Here is a 25,268-nt window from a genome sequence, read left to right as displayed (position 1 = left end):
TGGAACAACAAAGCCTGGATGACAACATATCTGTTTACAGTATGGCTTATTGACTATTCTAAGCCCACTTGTGAGGTCTACTGCTCAAACAAAAATTTCTTTCAAAATATGACTGCTCATTGACAGTGTACCTGATCCCCAAGAGCTCTGTTAGAGACTTAGGATTGAGATTCATGTTGTTCCGTGCTTACTAACACAATATCCATTCTGTGGCCCATAGATTAAAGAGTAAGTTGACTTTGAAGTCTTACTCTTTATTTTGTAAGGCTGTAGCCGCCATCAAAAGTGATTCCTCTGATGGATCTGGGCAAAGTCAGTTGAAAACCTTCTGAAAAGAACTTAGCAGTCTAGATGCCATTAAGAACATTCGTGATTCATGGGAAGAGTTAAAAATAACGTTAACAGGGGTTTGGAAGAAGTTGATTCTACCCCTCATGGATGACTTAGAGGCTTCAGTGGAGGAAGTAATTGCAGATGTGGAGGAATTAGCAAGAGAACCAGAACTAGAAATGGAGCCTGAAGATATGATTGATTTGTTGCAATCTCATGATACAGCTATAAATGGATTAGGAGTTACTTCTTGTGCATGAGTAAAGAAAGTTTCTTGAGACAGAGTCTACTGTTAAAGATGTTGTGGAGATGGTTGAAATATCAACAGAGGACTTAGAATATTACATAAAGCTGATAAAACAGTGGCTGTGTTTAAGAGAAGTGACTCCAATTTTGAAAAAAAAAGTTTTTGTAGCCTTGCATGCTACAGAGAAATTGTTCATGAAAGAAAGAGTCAGCTGACAGAGCAGACTTTATTGTTTTATTTTAAGAAATTACATAGCCATCCCAGCCTTCAGCAACCACTACCCTGATCAGTCAGCAGCCATCAGCATCTAGGCAAGACACTCCCCCAACAAGATTAAAACTTGCTGAAGGCTCAGGTGATGGTTAACTTTTTTTTAGCAGTGAATTTTTAATGAAGGTATGTACATTGTTTTTTTAGACATAATGGTATGGCACACTTAATAGACTACAGTGTGGGATAAACATAGATTTTAGAATATTCATTTGACTCATTTAATTGCGATACTTACTTTATTGCAGTGGTCTGGATCCAAACTTGCAATATCTCTGAGATACTCTTATTTTCCTGTTGTGGGACAGTTAGACCAAGTAATTTATTTGTGCATATCTTTCTACCTACACAAACACATACACACAGTATCAGTTCAGTTCAGTCGCTCAGTCATGTCTGATTCTTTGCAACCCCATGAATTGCAGCACACCAGGCCTCCCTGTCCATCACCATCTCCCGGAGTTCACTCAGACTCACGTCCATCAAGTTAGTGATGCCATCCAGCCATCTCATCCTCTGTCGTCCCCTTCTCCTCCTGCCCCCAATCCCTCCCAGCATCAGAGTCTTTTCCAATGAGTCAGCTCTTCACATGAGGTGGCCAAAGTACTGGAGTCGTATTATAAAGACGTACATGATATTTTTATCTTGAATACCCTCCATCATGTATACCCTTCAAAATGTGCTTTCACTTTTGTTTCCAGTTCTTGGTTGCTGAAAAATATGCTGTAATAAATATTCTTCTACATGTGTCAGCCATGTCTAGTTTTTCCTTTGGATTCTCGGTTTCTAGATTTGGTTATGAAAATCTGCCTAGTTTTTAGACCAATAGCTTTGAATAGGAAGGTATTCATCACAGTAACCTTCAGCACTTGTTAAGATACGGATTGCTGAGCCTCATGCCCAGAGTTTCTAATGTGGTAGGGCTATGGTGGATAAGAATTCTCATTTCCAAGAAGTTCCTAGGTGAGACTCATCCTGCTATTGTGGAACCATGCCATGAGAACCACTGCCTTAGATAATGCAGATAGACATTTTGATTTCCTTGAAATATTTTTTGTCTTTTAAAACATTCTTTGCATCATCTTTAATTCATTAACCAAATAAGCATTTCACAATGAATATAGTGTTAAAATAGAAGTGGCCATTTAGAACTTGGAGTGGTTTTATTTTTGCCGCCACTATAAATCTGGAATTTTGATTTTGAAATTAACTTTAAAGTCTAATTAGTAAATTAGTGATTCCAGCAGTTTTTGATTAATTCTTTGTATATCTTTTGTAAACTGAATGTTTCATTTGAATTCCATTAATACAGGAAATGAGTTTAATTAAATAAATACTGTCCATATGTTTCAGTATGTAATGTGAGAACCAGATTAGTTATTAATAGCTTACAGGTTCCTGATTGTGTAAACTTAATGTGAATTATTGAATAAGATTTGTGACTTTATGCTTTTGAGATATTAATATTACTTCTTAGAGTTTCTTACTGTTGTTACAAGGATTTAGGTAATATTTAAACGTGAAGTGGAATGTTTTATATGCCTTAATCTTTCTTTCTTTTTTTTTTTTTTGGTTACCTGGTTTGAATATGTTATATAATAATGGGGAAATCACTAGTATGGCATATTTTGAAGTTGAATTTGCTTTTTCATACTTGTTAACCTCATACTTTGCTAGAGTTTTGCTCAAATCTTTTTTTCTCTAGTAGTCTCCTTTTTTTCCCTTTTTAACCCAAGTTCCTTCTCGTCTCATTTTCTCATCTTTTCCTTCTTGTGCACTAAATTCCTTGACTAATTAAATTTGCGTTTTACAAATCCAAGGGAGTTTTTTCAGTATGTTTTGTGTATTCTTCATGTGGCATGTGTGTATGTATGCAGTTGTATTTGTGTTTGTGTTTAGAAGTGGAAATTTGCCTTCAGAGATGCAGAGGACAAGAAAGATAATCATGTCTGTATATTTTAGATAGCTGCTAAAATTATCTTGAAATACTACTTGAATTTTTCTATGAAATTCTTAAATTTCACTATTTGAGTATTAAAATTGTTTTCTACCCTTTATTCAGTGATTAGCTTTTGTTTTTACATGCTTCCACTATTTTGAAATACTAATGATATATTTTTTTGTGATTTCATTTTCACCAGGTTGAAATCCTTGAAAATGAGATTATTCAAGAAAAGCAAAGTCTTCAGAATTGTCAGAATTTAAGCAAGGATCTAATGAAGGAAAAAGCTCAGCTTGAAAAAACGATTGAAACACTTCGAGAAAATTCAGAGAGACAGGTTCATAAATTTTTTTATTAAGCAACATATCTTAAAACTTATTAACAAAAGTTATTTTAAAGTTTGTGCAAGTAAAATCTTCATAATAACATTAAATGAAATATTTTAGAAATTTTTAGATTTTAAAGTGACTATAGTTTTACCTCATTTTCTATCCCATGCATTGTTGAAAAGTTGAAGAGAAAACTTAGAATTTTTTAAATTGTCAGTGTGCTTAATAATTAATCTGATATAAAATTTCATGGTACCTGTGCATGAATTGGTTTTCAAGTGTCAGTGGAATGAGACTGCAGATATTAAAGGCCCCGAATGAAATTGGGATGAAGTGCAGCTCTACTCTGATCCCACTGAAGTGGTGGCAGCAACTGTTCTGTATATTTTCATACTTGCTCTCAAGTTTTATTGGTCATTCACATGTTATGCTTGAAGAAACTGAGAATCAAATAGATTAAATAACTGGCTGTTTTAAAATTTCTAATTTTTAGAAGTAAAATTATTTACTTCTAAATATTATCGAGCTATAGCCCTCAAAGTGAAAGTGTTAGTTGCTCAGTCATGTCCAACTCTTTGTGACCCTGTAGACTGTAGCCTGCCAGGTTCCTCTGTCCATGGGATTTTCCAGGCAAGAATACCGGAGTGGGCTGCCATCTACTTCTCCAGGGGATCTTCCCGACCCAGGGATTGAACCATGTCTCCTGCATTGCAGGGGAGACTCTCTACCATCTGAACCCCAGGGTTAGTCCTTAGGTCACCTGTAAAAATACGCATTTCCATAGAGCTATGGAACAAAAATTCTAGAGCTAAGCATGAATCTCTATTTTTACAAGTTTCTCGGAATTGATTGTTTAACACACTGAATTTTAAGAACCTTTACCATTATAATAGACCATACTATAAATTGGATGTTTTAGTTTTTAAATGTACCAGGGATATTGTTATTTTGATGTTTCCAAATCAGAATTCTTTTAGGAAATGAATACACACAAATACACACACATACATATATATACACACACATCTACACATATAATAGAGCAAATACTGTATTTACTGAGGTCTTCCTGTATATATGCATTGTGAAATTTTTTGAATGAATGTAAAAACATGTATCTTCAAGGAGATATGTGTATACATTTCATCTAGACTCATATTTGAATTTGAAACATATCACCACTATATAATCTGAAGATCATTTTGGTTAATATTCATCTCTGTTAACCATTTCTATACATTTCGGACTCCCTAAAGATATGAAATTTAAAGACCTGGCAGTACATGTACGTGGTCATCTCTCAGTAAATATTTGTCAGAATTGAAATTAAAATAGACAATTTTAGCACCTTTTTATGATCTGATTTCCCTGCTAGTTTTTGGAGGAGGAAAACTATGTAATTTTAAAATATTTAGTTCATGTTCCATTAAGTTTTAAATTTTCTTCTTTTTTTTTTTTTTTTTACTAAATTAGATTAAAATATTAGAACAGGAAAATGAACATCTGAATCAAACTGTGTCCTCCTTAAGGCAGCGCTCCCAGATAAGTGCTGAAGCAAGGGTGAAAGACATTGAAAAAGAAAACAAAATTCTCCATGAATCTATCAAAGAAACAAGTAGCAAGCTAAGCAAGACTGAATTTGAAAAAAGGCAAATCAGAAAAGAATTGGAACATTATAAAGAAAAAGGAGAAAGAGCAGAAGAACTTGAAAATGAGTTGCATCATCTTGAAAAAGAAAATGAACTGTTACAGAAAAAGATAACCAATTTAAAAATTACTTGTGAAAAAATTGAGGCCTTAGAACAAGAAAATTCAGAGCTAGAAAGAGAAAATAGGAAGTTTAAAAAAACACTGGATAGCTTTAAAAACCTCACTTTTCAGTTAGAATCCCTGGAAAAAGAGAATTCCCAGCTTGATGAGGAAAACTTAGAACTTCGAAGGAGTGTGGAATCTTTGAAGTGTGCAAGCATGAAGATGGCTCAGCTACAACTAGAGAATAAAGAACTGGAAAGTGAAAAAGAACAACTTAAGAAAGGTTTAGAGCTCATGAAAGCATCTTTCAAGAAAACAGAACGCTTAGAAGTTAGTTATCAGGGTTTAGATACAGAAAATCAAAGGCTACAGAAAGCTCTTGAAAACAGCAATAAAAAAATCCAACAATTGGAAAGTGAGCTACAGGACTTAGAGATGGAAAATCAAACATTGCAGAAAAACCTAGAAGAGTTAAAAATATCTAGCAAAAGACTAGAACAGCTGGAAAAAGAAAATAAATCATTAGAGCAAGAGACTTCTCAACTGGAAAAGGATAAAAAACAACTGGAGAAGGAAAATAAGAGACTCCGGCAACAAGCAGAAATAAAAGATACCACATTAGAAGAAAATAATGTGAAAATTGGAAATTTGGAAAAAGAAAACAAAACCCTTTTCAAAGAGATTGGTATTTATAAAGAATCCTGCATTCGTCTGAAAGAATTAGAGAAAGAAAATAAAGAGCTTGTGAAAAGAGCAACTATTGATATAAAAACTTTGGTTACATTACGAGAGGTAAGTATAGTTAATTAAATTTCACACAAATTTTTAAATTTTTTAAATTTAGAACTTCTTTAAGCTTTATTATGGTAATTTGTATAATCTATTTATGGTTCAAAGTAGAAATTTAGAATTAAAAAGCTTCTAAGTTTCCCACTTCTGTTAAACTAAGAAGTGAATGCAAATTGTATTTTTTAAGAAATTATAGTAATAAGTTATCCATGTAATATCTGACTTATTTCTTATAATTTTACATGTTTGTTTCAAAGTAATATTAAAATATATGATCAAAACTTACTGAATGTGATAATTGCTGGTTATTGAATATTAGCTATGTGCCAAATACTGGATAATTTTTACGACCAATCCTTTATTTCTGTTATCTCCATTAGATTAGAAAACTGAGGTTCAGAGACATTAAGTAACTTATTTAAGAACAAAATGGTAGATTTGGATTTCTGGATTCAAATCTAGATCTTTCAGATTTCAAAGTCCCTTGGATTTTGACTGAGAGAATATAAGCAAGAGAATGCAAATCAGGTCAGCACTGAACAATTGGTAGTTGGTTGGATCTGTGTATCATGAAGAATTCTAAAATTTATAGGAGTAGATTGGCAATAAATGGTTGGTGTAGCTCAGAAGAGAGCAAATAGTGTTTATTTGCTATCCCTATGCTCTACTATATATGATAACCTTTTAAGTTCAATTTAAAAAACTTAGCATTCTGGCAGATGCTTGCACTGGGAAATCTGCCTTTCTGCTAAAGAGACATTGAAAAGGGATCATTATTATCCTTTTTCTTTTTCCTTTCTGTTCTACAATCCTACACACATGAACAATAGGTTCCTGGTCCCCGCATCTCTAAGAATTCCCCCTAGTTATTCAGATCAATGTCTTAGGCCTTTTCCACTGGGAGAGGTGTGCTTGGGATGGGAGAAGGGTGTTGTATCCAACGTATATTCATGAAAGAAATATGCACTAAAGTTCTAGTTTAGTATGAAAAGTTAATGGATATGTGTTGTTTCCCCCACACTTTTCAAACCTAAGATGTGTAATCACAAGTACGAGTTTCTCCTTTTAGTTTTTAACATTAAAAAGTTAAAAAGTATTAGCAAAATAGAAGAAGGAAAACATTACTGGGTTATAATTTTTTTGCTTGACTATTTTTTATTGATAAAAAGTTCAGCAACAGCCTTTCTGTCTTTCCTGGTTTAAATTTTGTGTATTCCTGGATGAAATCTTGGCTGAATTTCTTGGATGTTTATGTTCACAACACTTATGTGAGTTTTGCATTACTTTTAAAATAAGGATTTGGTGAGTGAAAAATTGAAGACTCAACAAATGAACAATGATCTTGAAAAATTAACTCATGAGCTTGAGAAGATAGGGTTAAATAAAGAGCGACTCTTACATGATGAGCAAAGTACTGATGACCGGTGAGTATTAAATCTATCTGAAGAACTGTGGAAGTCATTTATTTTGCTCAAGCATTAATTTTGAGACTGTGGAGCAATTAAGGCAGAAAAATAATGTAGAAAACTAGGGCTTAACAAACAATAAAAAATTAACTTATATACACTTTAATTTGAAAATATTCAGTACAGGCTTGAAGAGAATTTCTATTCTCCCATGGTAAATACAGTCTATCAGTTAATTAGATTTTCAAGTAGTCTACTGTTTAGCGTCCAGTTGGCCACATGATTCCAGCTGGAATAGAAGTGTGTATTGTTAAGAATATTGTTATACACTAGATTTTATTTCATTAGAATTTTTGTAATTATATAATTTGTATTTTGTTGCCTATCCATCATTACTGTTCTAGTAAGTATTTATATTTTATAATAAATAAATGTATGTGGGAAAAAATTAATGTAGATTGTATTTATTGGCAAGAATTTATTCTTACCATTGTGGAATATATAGTCTAATTGTGGACTTGAATGTATAAATGTAGCAAAGTGAATTTAGTGGTAGAGTTGAAAACAGTGCCCTTTGATCACTTTTGTCTTTCCCTTTGTAACAGTTTGTTGTCCTGTGCCTTCTCTCTCAATATAGTTTCCTAGAGTTAGGTTCTTAGGCCTCTTATCCATTCCATGAGCATTCTATCCATCATCTCAGCTTACATGCATATTATTCCCTGCTTACTGAACATCTCTACCTGGACAGTCAGAACTCAGGCATCACAAATTTAATACATCCAGAGTCATACACATTACATGCTTTAAAATTGTTTGTTGACTCAAGCCAATATCAAAGTGAGATTTTTTTTCTCTGTTGTCAATGAACTTAAAATCTAATTGAGCAGAAAATATATGCGCACAAATTAATTACAATAAGAGGCAGAATATGATAGAATTTCTCATATATGTACTTCAGGTTTCTATTTGGTTTAGTCATTGAGGTTCTCAGGTGTAAGAAATAGATTAATCTGTAATTCCTAGTTTGTGGTTCCCTCTCGGAGTATGTTCATGGACATCCTTTTTATAAAGAAAAAAATCTTAATATAAATATTCATGAACCCATCAGAAAGATAACTAAAATATTAACACTCAAACCTATCTGCCCCTTTCTGTTCTATTACCAGTATCTTGACTCTTTACTATGTTGTCCCCCCTCTTTATTTTTAATATTCTGCAAGTTCTCCATGCCCTAAAGGTAGTCTTCAGAGTGCTTTAAGTCTTAACTATTCATATGTACTTGTGTAAATATATTATATATTAATATCATAGACAAATGCTTAATAATGTGCTTAATCCATCCACTTACTCTTCCTGTAGATTCTATTCTTATGAAACTAAAAGAAATATTTTGAGACTAAGATCCTCCAGATGCCTTTTTGTAGCATTAATTTTTGCTTTTGACAACCTAGACTGTAATCTGGAGCTGTATACTCAGGGCTTTTTTGTTTTTTTCTCATTACCAGGAATAGTTAAAAAGGGAGAGTAGGCAGGAAGAACAAAATAATTTAATTTGCTTCTTTTTTTAAAAAAGATTATTTTATAAGGCTTATTTATGTATCAGTATCTAATCATAAATTATCTTTAAAAATAATTTTCTGACCTCCAGTAATGAACTCTTTTTATACTTGGATAATAGATACAAACTTCTGGAATCAAAATTAGAATCCACTCTAAAGAAGTCTCTTGAAATAAAAGAAGAAAAAATTGCTGCTTTAGAAGCTCGACTAGAAGAGTCCACAAATTACAACCAGCAGTTGCGCCAAGAACTAAAAACAGTAAGTGATTTTCTTGGAAAGAATTTTGATTGTCAACTTTTTCTCTTTTTTGCACTGCTCAGCTTGTGGGATCTTAGTTCACTGACCAGGGATTAAACCTGGGACCCAGCAGTGAAAGCACCGAGTCCTAACCACTGGACCACCAGGGAATTCCCTGTCAGATATTTGGACAGAAAAGTATAAAGTAGAAAATGAAACATAAAATTTTATTACTGTTTTGTCCATTTCTTTTTCTTAAATTTCTAAAATTTTCTGTATTATGTAGTTTATAACAAACTATTTTGTCTATATGCTATAATTTATTCAATCTTATTTTATGTATGAATGTCCCTCAATATGTATGACGACACATATTGGAATTGTGAGAGTGGAATGGGGAAGAGGCAGACTTACTTCATTGGGAAAAGCTCTCAATGTGATTTTGACACTTCACTGTCACTCTTTTCCTATTGAGATTCCAGGTAAAAGTTTGATTAAAAAAAAAGTATGGGTGTGAGGATAGCAAGTAGAGGCAAGCAGTATGTGTGGTATAAGAGAGCCCTTGATCTAAAAAATTTGAGGTCTTTTCTAAATTTTTTAATTGTGTTATTTGGAATTATTCAGTGAAATATGTGAGGTAGGGGCTACTGTCTGTTTTCCCTATGTGAATGAATTGAAATTGAAGGGACTTGCCCATTCTATAGGGTTAGTATTTGGCAGATTGGTAGAATCATGTTCTGCCTTTTACTCCCTTTTATTAGCTCTGTAGTCGTACCTGGAGTGGTTTTACAGTCAACCAAACATTCAGGCTGACAAGCTTATTATAGGCCACATTTAGAACCATTCAGTTCAGAGCACTATAAGAAGTATAAGCTAATAGTAGGGCACAATCTGGTGTCCCTCTTCACATATTTGTCTGAGAGTCATCTTCTCACTAGATAATAGTTCAGACGCAAGAAGACAAGATTCACATTGGGTAAGTGTGAAAGCTGCTCTGGCTTTGGGACGTCATGCTTAATACCAGTCATCATCCCTTGCAGCATCTCCAAATGCATGGATTTAAGATCTTCACAGTCTTAAGATTTAAGAGTTCCTACACTCAGAGAAGTCCAAAGATGTAGCTTCTTATTAGGTATTTATAGTTCTTGTACAAATACAATTTACCCATCAGAAGTCATTTTTCTTGACTGGTAGCATGGAACATTGTAGTTTTATCAGGTTTCCAGAGAAAGTTACTCAAAGGTTAATTTCTCATACAGGAGAGGAAAAGGATTGGTTCCTCATTTGCGCATCATTGCTGGTGTTTGTCTCAGACATTAACACAGAACATTTTTTTTACAGAAGGAATTTTAGAACTTTGTTTAGTCAGCATAAGTGTTGTCTAAAAAAAATATAAAGTAAAACTTGTTACCACATTTCATTAATCATCTTTCTTTTTCTGAATTTTTGCCCTTTATGCAGTATCACTATATTGCAAATAAAGTCAATTTCATGAAGCTACTAAGCCAGAAAATAAATGGGTTTGAGTATGGATTGGTATATGATGTGTTTCAAGTCTAAAAGTTAGAGACTGTCTTCCACTTTCAGCCATTTGGAAGTGGAAGATTTCCAAATTATTATTATTGGACTAGTTTTCTGCCATAAACATGCATTCAACTGAAATTGCACTGTTCTAGTTTTTAATATATGATTGATTAATTATACTGTTCTAGTTGTTTCATAGTTAACATAGACTATGAAAGCTAAATATGAGTAATAAGTATAAAGTAAACATTAAAATAGTATGACAAAGAAGTATAACTAAAATGCCAGCAAAGGAGATTACATAGAATCGAAAAATCCAACTAAAAGCAGAAAAAGAAAAAAGAGAGAACAAACTACAGGTTGGACAAATGGAAAATAAATAGCAAGATAGCAGTTTTAAACCAAACCATGTCAGTCATCACATTAAATGTAAATGGTCTGTACATCCCAATTAAAAGGCATTTAATTTATTTAAATTAATAAATTAGATAAGAAGGCAACACCCACCTGTACACTGCCTCTGAAAAACCCTGATGGAAAATGTCATTTTCAATATGAACATAAATTAAAGATTCTGATTAATGATATATAAGGTAAAGGACCATTTTTGAAACTTAACAGAACAGTGGACTGAAAATGAGAAGTTCTGAATTTTATTCTCACATCCCCTTCTTTATAATGACATATGTCCGTAACTCTTACAAGCCTTGAAAAAAGAGCCTGTGAGAAATTAATGTAAAATAGACTGGAAATTATGTTATCCATCTATATTTTAGGGTGTCAGAAGTATTTTTTTTTAAAGTGGAAAATCAGGATCTCAGAACATATGTTCAATCATTTGCCAAGCTTTAAGTGACACTCTATCTGGGCATCTTATTTTCTGTAATCTCAAATTATTGTCTAACTCAGTAGTAGTAGCAAAGTTTGAGCCATAAAGCTTTCTTGAGGTTGCATTAGACATTGAATTATTTTAAACATCTATATACTTGTCTTAATAGAAAGTTTGGGTTTAAGTTAGAAATTTATGATAATCATTTCCTAGGAAAAACTAGTAATTCAGTATAACAATAATTTAAATTGAAGAGAGCAATTTAGTTAATCATTAATTTTGGATGATGACCAATTTGTTAGTTTTGAGTTTGCTCTGTTAAAGTAGGATTTGGTTATAATCATACCAGAGAACCCTGAATAAGATATATCCTTGGATTATTCACTCTTTATAAAATGAATAATAGTAATTTTATGTGGGTCAATATCTGTATAAAGAAGTCATTTATTTATTAACAGGTCATTCTGGGCAACATAATCCTTTTAAAAAGACCATACATAGATAGATACTTCCTCAGCTTCAGTTATTCTTTTTAAAGGAAATTAATATATGTGTCAAGTTTTTGTTCTTGACATGGGGATCTCTGAAATCTCTAAACCAATTATAAACAGCTCTAAAAACAATTGTTAGTACTTAGCAACAAGTCTATATTCATCTATTCTTCAGTGATATTTTCATCATAAGCAACAGGATCTGAAATTACAAAATAATAGCAACATGACACTTAAGCAGGGTATATTAATATTTCTAGAGGAAAACATTTGCACTTTACAATGCATAAATTGTGATAATGATAATAATGGTAATTGTATATATTATTATATTTTTAAATAAACTGTCTCTCACATTCACCAGACCGTTGTGGAGTTTAATTATGATAAATACAACCTTGGTGGTATGTTTTCTCCCTTTTTAAATAAATGAAAACAATGTTATAAATCAACTATACTTCAATTTTAAAAGATATTTTAAAATAAAATTTTAGGTGAAAAAGAATTATGAGGCTCTCAAACAGAGACAGGATGAGGAAAGAATGGTTCAGAGCTCTCCTCCAGCTGCTGGTGAAGACAAGTGGGAGCGAGAAAGTCAAGAAACAACTAGAGAGCTTCTGAAAGTTAAAGACAGATTAATTGAAGTTGAAAGAAATGTAAGTATTTTAGAAGGAATAAAGTTTTTTAGAAGTCAAGGATCACTGAATATATAACAGAGTTTATCTAATCTGGTTTTGTAGTTTTGTTCATTTTATACTTTCTTGATCAGTTTGTTTCATAGTATTAAGTATAGTATTAAGACAAGAACAGTTTAATATTCTTTTCTTCATCATCGTCATGTAAGCACATCAGCAAGCTTTGTCAACTCTGTCATGTAAATAGAATGCAAACTCATCTATTTCTCTCTGTCTCTGGTGCTAACACTCTAGTCTAAGTTACCCTTATCCCTCATCTGGACTTTTAAAAAAGAGTATCACCCTAACCGGCCTGCCCCTTTCACTTCTCGCCCAAACTGACCCATTCTCAATGTAGTAAAATAATTTGTGAGGTTTTTTATTTATTTATTTTTGGCTGCACTGGGTCTTTGTTGCTGCTCACGGGCTTTCTCTAGTTGCAGAGTGGGAGCTGCTCTAGATGCGGCGTGTGGGCTTCTCACTGCGGTGGTGTCTCTTGTGGAGCATGGGCTCTAGGGCTTGCAGGCTTCAGTAGTTGCTGCACATGGGTTTAGTAGTTGCTGCACGTGGGCTTAGTAGCCTGTGGCATGTGGGAACTTCCCAAACCCAGGAGCAAACCAGTGTCCCCTGCATTGCAGCAAGGTGGGTTCTTAACCACTGGACCACCAAGGAAACCCTAGAGTTATTTTTAAAACATAATCCAGGTCATGTCATTTTCCTGCTTAAAATCTTCAGTGGTTTCCCATTTTATTAATAATGAAATCCCTGGTGACTCAGAAGTAAAGAATAGGCCTGCAGTGCAGGAGACCCAGGTTCAATCCCTGGGTCGGGAAGATCCCCTGGGGAAGGGAATGACTACCAACTCCATGGACAGAGGAGCCTGGCGGGCTACATACAGTCCATGGGATCGCGAAGTCGGACACAAAGTTAGTTAAACTAACACTTTAACTTTCACTTCCATACTTTTTACTATATCCATAAGATCCTATTTGACATTGCCCTGCCTGTATCTCTAGCCTTATACCATATTAGTCTTCTACTTACCTTGTTTATTAATCTGAGGATAATATTGGTATCTGTTAATATGTGGAAAACAGAACAGTGACTGGTACTTAATAAGCAAATTAATTCTAGTCATATTGGCGTTTTCTGTTTATTCCTCTTTCACGGCCTTTCTGTTTGCTTGCCCTAGCTGGAACACGTGACAGGCTTCTGTCAACATTCAGGTCTCACATAACATGTCATCTGTAGGGGGTTTTCCCTGACCCCTTCTCCACTGAAGCAGTTGTCCCCAACCTAAAACCATTTACTCTCACACCACTGCCTTGCTTAGTTTCTTCATGGAACTTTTTACCAGTTAATTTTTTGTATTCACTGATTTACTATTTGACTATAAAAAAGCTCCCTGAATGCAGGTAGCTTGTCTTTCTTTTACATCACTGTGCCTTCTCTGTGTAAAACAATGCTTGGTAGATAGCAGATTTTTAATAAATATGTACCGAGTGAATTTATTAAATATTTACTGTAGAAAATAATTCAGCAACCATTTTCAAAGATGAGTGAGCCTAAAGAACTTAATGTGCTAACAAGTAAAAGAGTTGTGGTTCAGTTCAGTTCAATTCAGTTGCTCAGTCATGTCCGACTCTTCACAACCCCATGGACAACAGCACACTAGGCCTCCCTGTCCAACACCAGCTCCCAGAGTTTTCTCAAACTCGTCTCCATGGAGTCGGTGATGCCATCCAACCATCTCATCCTCTGTCATCTCCTTCTCCTCCTGCCTTCAGTCTTTCCCAGCATCAGGGTCTTTTCAAATGAATCAGCTCTTCGCATCAGGTGGCCGAAGTATTGGAGTTTCAGCTTCAACATCAGTCCTTCCAATGAACATTCAGGACTGATCTCCTTTAGGATGGACAGGTTGGATCACCTTGCAGTCCAAGGGACTCTCAAGAGTCTTCTCCAACAACACAGTTCAAAAGCATCAATTCTTCGGTGCTCAGCTTTCTTTATAGTCCAACTCTCACATCCATACATGACTACTGGAAAAACCATAGCCTTGATGAGATGGACCTTAGTGGACAAAGTAATGTCTCTGCTTTTTAATATGCTGTCTAGGTTGGTCATAACTTTCCTTCCAAGGAGCAAGCATCTTTTAATTTCATGGCTGCAATCAACCATCTGCAGTGATTCTGCAGAAAGAAATAAAGTCAGCCACTGTTTCCAGTTTCCCCATCTATTTGCCACGAAGTGATGGACGGATGCCGTGATTTTAGTTTTCTGAATGTTGAGCGTTAAGCCAACTTTGGTTTTATTGTTTTCTAATTTGTTTATTGAAAACTAAGCCATGAAGACAAAAGTTAATCTCTTACACTACTAATTTCTACTTTTTCATCCAAAAATAATCACTGAAAACTGTTTTATATTTCCAGAAAATGTTTGTGAGGTATCTATTTATAAGAGTTTTATTTCTTTTACAGATTTACATTTTTGAGACCTTATTTCCATTTTTCAATTATTTTATCTTAGATCTATTTTAGCACATACAGAGCTATATAATTTTATTTAATGACCACATACTATTCCATTGTGTATATATTATCATAATTGATTTAAATAAATTCCATATCAGTGGACATTCAAGTTATTTTTCAGATTTTGCTGCTGTGAAAATCCATGTTATAACATGTTTCTCCATCCTAATTCTCTTCTATTATGTCCAACTCTTTGTGACCCTATGGACCTTATCCAGCCGAATACTGGAATGGGTTGTTATTTCCTCCTCCAGGGGAATCCCTTGCTCATCCAGGGATTGAATCCCCATCTCTTAAGTCTCCTACATTGGCAGGCGGGTTCTTTACCACTAGTGCCACCTGGGAACCCCTAACATGTTCTGCATGCTAAGTTGCTTCAGCTGAGTCCGACTTTGCAGCCCTATGGACTGGAGCCCTCCAGGCACCTCTGTCTGTCGGATTCTCCATGCAAGAATACTGGCTGCTGCTGCTGCTAAGTCACTTCAGTCGTGTCCAACTCTGTGCAACCCCGTAGACGGCAGCCCACCAGGCTCCCCTGTCCCTGGGATTCTCCAGGCAAGAACACTGGAGTGGGTTGCCATTTCCTTCTCCAGTGCATGAAAGTGAAAAGTGAAAGTGAAGTCACTCAGTTGTGTCTGACCCTCAGCGACCCCACGGACTGCAGCCTATCAGGCTGCTCCGTCCATGGGACTTTCCAGGCAAGAGTACTGGAGTGGGTTGCCATTGCCTTCTCCAAACTGCTGGGGGTTGCCATTCCCTCCTTCAGAGGATCTTCCGGACCAAGGGATCAAACCCGAGTCTCTTAATATATCTCTTGCATTGGCAGGTGGATTCTTTACCACTACCACCACCTTGAAAGCCCTAACTTTCTTGGACCCACAGCATGTGAGGTCTTAGTTCCCCAACCAGGGATCGAGCCTGCACCCCCTACATTGGGCTGGCAGAGTCTTAACAGTGGACCGCCAGGGAACGTCCTAGGGTAGTAAATTGCTGACAGTAGAACTGATAGGCCAAAGAGCATATCTAGAGAGAGATTTCTGTGTGTGTATTTAATTTTAATTGATAAACTGTTGTAAAAGCTTTTCAAAAAAGTGAATTTTCAGTTCCACTAATAGAATATCTGTTATTCCAGATTGACATTGGGTATTCCCAACCTTGTAATTTCTATTTAAGTGATAGAAAATATTTTGTGTGTTTTAAATTATTAGTGAGCTATTTTATATCCTTTTTTGTATTTATCAGCTACATATAAAAATTCATGTTTCATTATTCAGTCATATATATTTATCTATCAATCACCTGGATTAAAAATTAATTTCAGAAAACTTGGTGTGTTATATTCTATAAGATGAATCTCTTTTCCCACTTACTTCATCTGTAAATTTCCACTGGGGAGAAATTACCTGGTTGACATATTGTGCTCATTTAGATAATGGGTTTATAAAGATGGCTACCCTATATTAGACTGGTAATTTTTGCTGATTTGCTAGTACATATGTTTGTTAACTTCATCATTTTCCATTGTAAACCTTCTCTTGTTCTTTGATACCCTATCTACTCTCAGTTATCTCTTCCATTCATTATAGACTATAGGAGTTTTTCATATTAAGGATACCCAGACTCATTAGAGCTTGTACATTTTGGTTTCTGAAGAGCTGAACTATAACAGTATAAGTGAATATACTTATATATCTCACATATATAAGTGGAAAATGGTGCACCTTTTTGTTATATCAGAATGGTATATAAGAAAGTGCTATACTCAATATGCCAGCAAATTTGGAAAACTCAGCAGTGGCCACAGGACTGGAAAAGGTCAGTTTTCATTCCAATCCCAAAGAAAGGCAATGCCAAAGAATGCTCAAACTACCACACAGTTGCACTCATCTCACACGGTAGAAAAGTAATGCTCAAAATTCTCCAAGCCAGGCTTCAGCAGTACGTGAACTGTGAACTTCCAGATGTTCAAGCTGGTTTTAGAAAAGGCAGAGGAACCAGAGATCAAATTCCCAACATCCACTGGATCATCGAAAAGCAAGAGCGTTCTAGAAAAACATCTATTTCTGCTTTATTGACTATGCCAAAGCCTTTGACTGTGTGCATCACAATAAACTCTGGAAAATTCTGAAGGAGATGGGAATACCAGACCACCTGACCTGCCTCTTGAGAAACCTGTATGCAGATCAGGAAGCAACAGTTAGAACTGGACATGGAACAACACACTGGTTCCAAACAGGAAAAGGAGTACGTCAAGGCTGTATATTGTCACCCTGCTTATTTAACTTATATGCAGAGTACATCATGAGAAATGCTGGGCTGCAAGAAACACAAGCTGGAATCAAGATTGCTGGGAGAAATATCGATAACCTCAGATATGCAGATGACACCACCCTTATGGCAGAAAGTGAAGAGGAATGAAAAAGCCTCTTGATGAAAGTAAAAGAGGAGAGTGAAAAAGTTGGCTTAAAGCTCAACATTCAGAAAACGAAGATCATGGCATCTGGTCCCATCACTTCATGGGAAATAGATGGGGAAACAGTGGGAACAGTATCAGACTTTATTTTTGGGGGCTCTAAAATCACTGCAGATGGTGACTGGAGCCATGAAATTAAAAGACACTTACTCCTTGGAAGGAAAGTTATGACCAACCTAGATCGCATATTCAAAAGCAGATATTACTTTGCCAACAAAGGTCTGTCTAGTCAAGGCTATGGTTTTTCCAGTGGTCATGTATGGATGTGAGAGTTGGACTGTGAAGAAGGCTGAGCACCGAAGAATTGATGCTTTTGAACTGTGGTGTTGGAGAAGACTCTTGAGAGTCCCTTGGACTGCAAGGAGATCCAACCAGTCCATTCTGAAGGAGATCAGCCCTGGGTTTTGTTTGGAAGGACTGATGCTGAAGCTAAAACTCCAATACTTGGGCCACCTCATGTGAAGAGTTGACTCATTGGAAAAGACTGATGCTGGGAGGGATTGGCGGCAGGAGAAAAAGGGGACAACAGAGGATGAGATGGCTGGATGGCATCACTGACTCGATGGACATGAGTTTGAGTGAATTCCGGGAGTTGATAATGGACAGGGAGGCCTGGCGTGCTGTGATTCATGGGGTCTCAAAGAGTCGGACACGACTGAGCAGCTTAACTGACTGACTGAACTGATCCCATATTATTTTTCTAGTGTAAACTTTTTTTACCCTTTGTGATCAGATGAACAAAAGAGAAGTACAATGTCAACATTTATTTTAAAGCATTTTTCTTTCTCACCTTTGATTTTATAGTATAATATCAATTAATTCATGATTGAACTTTTATACTGTGACATGTAGTATATATAACTTGAAAGCCTATAAAGTGAATGTTGTCATTGTCCAATAATATAAAATAATGATAAAGATATCTGTTGTGATTCAGTTGTAATCTTTTTTGCATGTTGCAATATATATAAATTCTGGCCTTGTATATTAAAGTTTTATTTTGATTTTCTAGAGGATTCTTTGTTTATATTTTTTGATGCTAATTTTTAAATGAGTTTTTATTGAGAAATAATCCTGAGAATATAATATTTAAAACAAACATCACATTTTAAATATAATGATTTGCATGGCAGTTCAGCCATTTAATTATAAAATTGAAATATGATCCTATATATTAGGAAAATTGAAAATAGTATGTTTTATTTGGATTCATTCCAGAAGTCATATAGCTAAAACATTTGTAGTAAGTGTGTTCTACCATGAAAAAAAAACACTGGAGAAAAGTATGTAACATCTGTTAGGTCTATTATGTACTAAATTTTTTAAACAGATGGTTAAGATTGTTCCTGCCTCTCTTCTAAATAATTGTGTTTGTAAAACACTTAATTTTGCTGCTACCCCAGGGACCGCTACATATTTGTGTATGTGTACATGGGTATTTGCCTCTGGGGAGTTAGCAGAAGGTTCACTGTCTCTTGGCTAGACACAGCCCTGTTTGCTCCGGGCACTTTTGAGTAGCATAAAAATCACAGAACTGACAATCCCATTCTAGTTTTTTTTGTTAATAAATATACTTATAATGGAATATGTTGTTCTTTGGACATTATAAAACAGGCAGAACACAGAGACAATAGTATTAAGGTTTTAGTATTGCTTTCTTTCCTAGATTAAGTATCTTTTTACAATTTGGGTTACAGGGGAAATGTCTTGTCTTTTTCTCTTTTAAGGTTGTTGAGATTTTTTGGATTAGCATGGTAATGAACACTTGTATAACATTCTAGTATCTGTTAAACAGAAATATGTTTGATGCTTTTATTTTTAATATGTTTTTTCTTTATTCAGAATGCTACACTGCAAGCAGAGAAGCAAGCATTGAAAACTCAACTGAAACAACTTGAAACACAGAACAATAATTTGCAGGCTCAGATTCTTGCACTTCAGAGGCAGACAGTATCATTACAGGAGCAGAATACCACTCTTCAAACACAGAACGCCAAGCTTCAGGTTGTAATGTAACATTGTGGGGATATGCAACAAAACTCTTGAATTATGGTTTAAAATAAGGATGAATAGACATAAGCTAACATTTTTTCTTAGTGAGTGAATTTAACAATTAGTTGAAGATAAAGTATTTTTATATAGTACTATGCCAAATTTTTGGATATCAGCATTTTGAAAATGTCAGAGTGTCTAAAGTAATAAATTTACTCATTAAATAAAAATAATTTTATTTGCATTGACTTTATGGCCTTTCACCCATTTCAACAAGTTAATTATAATTAATCAGGTAGAAACCCTTGTTTAAAGTATTATTGTAACATATCAGTTAGGTTATTGGAAAATAACAGCATGAGAATTTTGTCTTTAGACTTACCCTTAATTCAAAGGATCCATCTTGCAATTAATACTACTAGTGTCTTTTCAGGGAGAAGGCAATGGCACCCCACTCCAGCACTCTTGCCTGGAAAATCCCATGGAGGAGGAGCCTGGTAGGCTGCAGTCCATGGGGTCGCTAATAGTCGGACACGACTGAGCGACTTCACTTTCACTTTTCACTTTCATGCATTGGAGAAGGAAATGGCAACCCACTCCAGTGTTCTTGCCTGGAGAATCCCAGGGACTAGGGAGCCTGCTGGGCTGCCGTTTATGGGGTCGCACAGAGTCGGACACGACTGAAGCGACTTAGCAGCAGTAGCAGCAGCAGTGTCTTTTCAAATAGAGCAGTCAGGTAGGGGAAAGTACAACTCTCTGAAACCTCTTAAAAAGTGGAGTTGTTCCCCCTCTGAATCCAAAAGTTCTTTCTATAACTCTTTTCCAAATGAAAAAGAATATACTGATTTGATTTAGTTGTTCAGTTGCTAAGTTGTGTGTGACTCTTTTGTGACCCCCATGGACTGTAGCCTACCAGGTGCCTCTGTCCATGGGATTTATCAGGCAAGAATACTGCAGTGGGTTGCCATTTCCTTTTCCAAGGGATCTTCTGAACCCAGGGATTGAACCCATGTCTCCTGCATTTCTTACATTGACAGGTGGATACTTTACCACTGAGCCTCCTGGAAAGCCCTGGTTTAATTTAGACTTGAGAAAATTACCAGTTGAGTTTCACAAGTAGTTTTTCAGCTCTATCAACTGTCAGTCAACTTCTAGAAAATGATAAACTGGCATTTAAAATTTTTTACTCTTATGGGATTTTTGCTAATCACCTTCATTTAAAATAATCAATTCAAAAAATATGTAACACCTACCAAAAATCAAAATTAAATGGTAGTCTACCTTTTTGGGATCTAAAATCCAAATTTTCTTAGTATAATATGAATATATCTGCTGTGATTTATTTAGTGCTTCCTAAAGTTAACATTCTTTTATTGTAAAAGAATTATAAATAAACTATTTTTCTGATGTCTGATACAGTATACATTCTTGTAGGTTGAAAATTCCACCCTTAATTCCCAAAGTACCTCACTTATGAACCAGAATGCACAACTCCTAATCCAGCAGTCTTCCTTAGAAAATGAAAATGAATCTGTAATCAAAGAGCGAGAAGATCTGAAATCTCTCTATGATTCTCTGGTCAAAGATCATGAAAAGCTGGAACTCCTACATGAACGGCAGGCTTCAGAATATGAGACTCTGATTGCTAAACATGGAACTCTAAAGTCTGCCCACAAAAATCTTGAGGTGGAACATAAAGACCTTGAAGATCGGTAATTTATCATCTTTTCTTGTGTTGTTACCTTAAAACCAATTTAAGAAAACAATTTGAATTGAATAATGTAATAAATTTCATATGTTAAACAGATCTGAGATAATTTATATAGGAAATGTATATAAACTTACATGCTTTATGTGATATTTATTAAATTAACTCATTTCCATTATTTCTAAAATTTTTTTTTCTAAAGAAATATTATAAACCAAATGCATAACATTTTTTTTCCAGTTACAATCAGTTACTAAAACAGAAAGGACAGTTGGAAGATTTGGAAAAAACACTGAAAGTAGAACAAGAAAAAATGCTGCTTAAAAACAAAAACCATGAGACTGTAGCTGCAGAATTCAAGAAGCTTTGTGGTGAAAATGATAGGTAATAAATATGTATATATATATAATTTTGTATTCATTATATCCAATGGGTATGTTACCCCTTTGCAGTACTACCCGTAACTTAGAATTTTTAAAAAAGACACCAGGGTAATACATAAATTACCCAACAGCATCATTTAGCTAGTTATAAGTGATTCAGACAAGGGTAATACATAAATTACCCAACAGCATCATTTAGCTAGTTATAAGTGATTCAGACAAGAGTGTGGGTCTTGAACTTTCTCTGATTGTTTCTCTTTTGATTTATTCAAATACTTAAGTTTTTAAGGCACAGTATATAACAAAATTTCTGTATGTTGATTGCATTTGTATACTTTATTGAGACAGAATGTAGTGAAACCTGACTCTTTATATCTTTCTTTCTGCTAGTCTGGTATCATAATTCTTGTCTTTCAGAGTTGCTACAAGTGAGTGGCCTTGTCATTTTCTAGCTAACTCGTTTTGTAGTCTTATTTTTAACTGTCTTACATATTAATAAGCTCATATTACCATGGGGCAGTTATTTTTTAATTTGAAGCCTTGGCAAAATCAAAACTTGTCAACTGGTGATCAGCCTACTCCATAAGGGTACATTTTCAAAAAATTTTTAGAAGCCTTTGAAAAATTTGAACAATCTGAACATTTGTTTACTGTATTTACATTGCCCTAGTGAAAGTGCTAAAAGCACACAAAATTCAAATGGGTATCATTCAGTATTTATCCTATTATGAATTTAATGCAGTTTATTTTTAGAATTAAACATCTATTTCCTTTCTTTTATTAAAAAAAAAATCCCTAAACTTCTCGAGCCATTTTCATACTCAGTAGTTTTTAATTTAGTTGTTACAAATAGAAATTCTGTACTGATGGATTTCAACTTAATAATCTTAACACCAAGCTAGAATCAAGGAGCATGTATTTGTATATTATAAACAATGAAAGACCAAATTGTGACAAGTTATAGGATACAAGGACACAGTTGTTGTTATTATTACAGGTAGAACATTGGGGAATGCATTTACTGTGGAAATCCCATCTTGAACCTAACCTTTTTTCTTGTTGGAATTCAAAACAAACTGGGGCAGCTTGTGAACTTGAGTAGACCTTCCAGAATCTAATTGTATATGTAAATGATGAGTCTCCAGAGAAGGAACTCAACCTAACTGACAAGAAGAATTTGAGCTTGATGAATTTGATTGCAGTTCACCCAATATGCAGTCTTGGAGGGGAAGAATGGTCTTGAGTAGAGTATTTTCTGTGTCTCAGTACTTTGGTTTCTTACCCAGCTTTTGTGCACTCATGGCTGTGTCCTCAGGAAAGAAAATGCTTCAAGTAAAACCTGGAAGAACTCTTTCACAAATAAAAGATATTTGTGGAGACTTAATCTAAAGAACAATAGTTTATTCATTTCTCTAAATCACCTAAGTTTTAATCTTAGATAATGCCAAGACAAGAAAGCTTCTTACATATACTAGGTTATCTTGGCATCTTTGGAATTATGTTATCTGAATTGCATTTCTGTGTTAATGTTCTCAGCTTTGAGGGACAGTGTAAAAAAAACTCTCTTAAAGAGCTGATTTTAGTATCTGCCTTTGGGATGATATTGAGGACATTGTATATTCTTTTTATATCTCCCTCTCCTTAAAGCATTAAGTAGTTATCTGTATGCCTCTGTGAGGTTTACACAGCTGTCACACACATGGTATGCATTCATACATGGATTCAGCCTGCTAATGGAGCGTTTATGGGATGTTTCTGGTGTTGGCATTTTACTTTTTTACCAAGTCTTATTTTTTTAATGTATTATTTTGTTATTTATAATTATTATAAACAGACTCAAATCCTTTAGGAAATGAGTTGAAATAAATTATTAGATAGTTGTGAGCAAATATCTTGCTGAGAAAAAGTTTGTTTGGCTTTCTCTACCTTGTATGAGTTCCAGATCTTAATGCCGTTAAGATCAAGGTTGGTAAACTACAGCTAACTTAGCAGGCCATATCTAGACTGCAGCCTGCTTTGTATAGCTCCCAAACAAAGAACAGTTTTTAACACCTTAAAATGTGATGGGGAACAAAAAAGAAGAGCACGCTATAGATAGCATGCAACCCATAAAGCCTAAGGTATTTATTACTCTGTGGTCCTTTACAGAAAAAATATGCTGATCTCTCTCTTAGAGGTCAGTGGACCTTGTTCTAAAGATGTAATAGTAGAAAGGACAGATAAGGCTATAGTTTGATTTTTTTTAAAAATCCAAAATTTGTCATTAGTAATTGAGGACTGCATAAATATGAATAATTTGCAGAAATCTCAATTACTAGAATTTTGATTTTAGTATGTATATCTTAGTTATCTGGCAACAGATTGATAGGTTACCATCTCTCATACTGGATTGATTATTTGTTTGATCTGATTTTTCTTTATTTTTCATGTTGAATTATAGAATCTTTGAATTCTCTAGGTTAATTAATACTGGATTGGTTATTTTCTCCTTTGTCCTTTAAGCTAAATATTTTCTGATTAATGCTTAAAATTTTTTTAATTTAGTTTTTACAGACTTGGAACTGATTCTAGATGAGTTTAGTCACTGGCAAGAGAATCTTTTCTATTCTTTAAGTATGTCTAAATGTGATTTACAGCAGTTTCACATTGTGTAAATTACAATGAAAGCTATGAAGACAGTCTTTCTATCATGATTTCCAATTATAGGTTGAATCATACATATAATCAGCTTTTAAAAGAGACTGAAGTTTTACAAACTGACCATAAAAACTTGAAAAGTCTTCTAAATAATTCGAAACTGGAACAAACAAGATTAGAAGCGGAATTTTCAAAGTTGAAGGAACAGTACCAACAATTGGACATCACATCCACCAAGCTAAATAACCAGTGTGAGGTGAGCTTAACAAATTTAATTGCCGTTTCCTTCCTTTAGGCATTAAGACTAGCCTAAAAAGGTAAACCATCATAATGACAGTAGCAGTATGTTTAATGTTTAATGAGATATTTCTAAAAAAACTAGGGATAATTTAAATTCACAAATAATTTAGAAAAACCTCCTTCTTCCTTCTTTAATTTCAACATTTTTTACTATTAAACTCATATGTTCACATACTTGGACAAATTAACCCTTGTTTAATGAAAAAATGTTTACTGACCATTTGGCATGTAAACCAAAAAGGGAAAAATCTCTTCCTTTGTGGAATTTATATTCTGGTGGAAGGAAGTAGACAATAAATATAATGCATAGTGAAAATATATAGTGTTTCAGTGTTTTGTTACATATGGCTGTATAGCAATTTACCCCAAAATACAGTGGTATATATGAGTGCTCCCATAGCTAGTGGGTCAGCATTTGGACAGGTACATTGGGGCCAGTCTGTCTCCTCCACTTAAATGTGGGCCCTCAGCTGAAAGATTTGAAAGGCTAATTGCATGTTTGGTGGTTGATGCTGGCCATCAGCTGAAAGCGTCAGTCTCCTCTTCTTGTGATCTCTCCCCATGGACTGGTTTGGGCTTTCCAACACCATGGTGAGAACCAGACAGAAGGCATCTCTGTGTTAATGATCAAGCCCCAGAAGTCATGCAGCATCATTTCCCCTGCATTCTAGTCATTGAGGCAGAGTCCCATCCAGGTTAAAGGGAAAGAGAGACTCAGCCTCTTGATGGTGAATGGCAAGATTCTGGAAGAGCACATGGACTGGAAATACTGCTGTAACCATTTTGAAAATTAGTCTGCAACACATATAGTATGTTACAAGATAAAAGTTATGTACAAGTAAAAATGGAGAGAGGTAAAAGGGGA

At 34.7% G+C, this 25,268-nt stretch overlaps 1 protein-coding gene across 5 annotated transcripts in view; it reads left to right on the top strand.

Moving 5' to 3' along the window:
* The window catches only part of CCDC88A (coiled-coil domain containing 88A), a 115,885-nt gene that overhangs the window by 70,318 nt on the left and 20,299 nt on the right, over positions 1-25,268 (top strand). For all 5 annotated transcript variants that reach the window (XM_019970170.2, XM_019970169.2, XM_019970168.2 and 2 more), the window contains exons 14-22: positions 2,989-3,126; positions 4,592-5,662; positions 6,956-7,083; positions 8,744-8,882; positions 12,200-12,361; positions 19,226-19,387; positions 20,810-21,087; positions 21,324-21,467; positions 24,173-24,359. In XM_019970170.2, coding sequence (XP_019825729.1) covers positions 2,989-3,126; positions 4,592-5,662; positions 6,956-7,083; positions 8,744-8,882; positions 12,200-12,361; positions 19,226-19,387; positions 20,810-21,087; positions 21,324-21,467; positions 24,173-24,359 — 2,409 coding nt within the window. The remainder of the gene's footprint in view (positions 1-2,988; positions 3,127-4,591; positions 5,663-6,955; positions 7,084-8,743; positions 8,883-12,199; positions 12,362-19,225; positions 19,388-20,809; positions 21,088-21,323; positions 21,468-24,172; positions 24,360-25,268) is intronic.

This window comes from Bos indicus, chromosome 11, assembly GCF_029378745.1.
Source record: "Bos indicus isolate NIAB-ARS_2022 breed Sahiwal x Tharparkar chromosome 11, NIAB-ARS_B.indTharparkar_mat_pri_1.0, whole genome shotgun sequence".
Classification (NCBI taxonomy): Eukaryota; Metazoa; Chordata; class Mammalia; order Artiodactyla; family Bovidae; genus Bos; species Bos indicus.
This window is presented reverse-complemented; position numbering and strand designations above follow the sequence as displayed.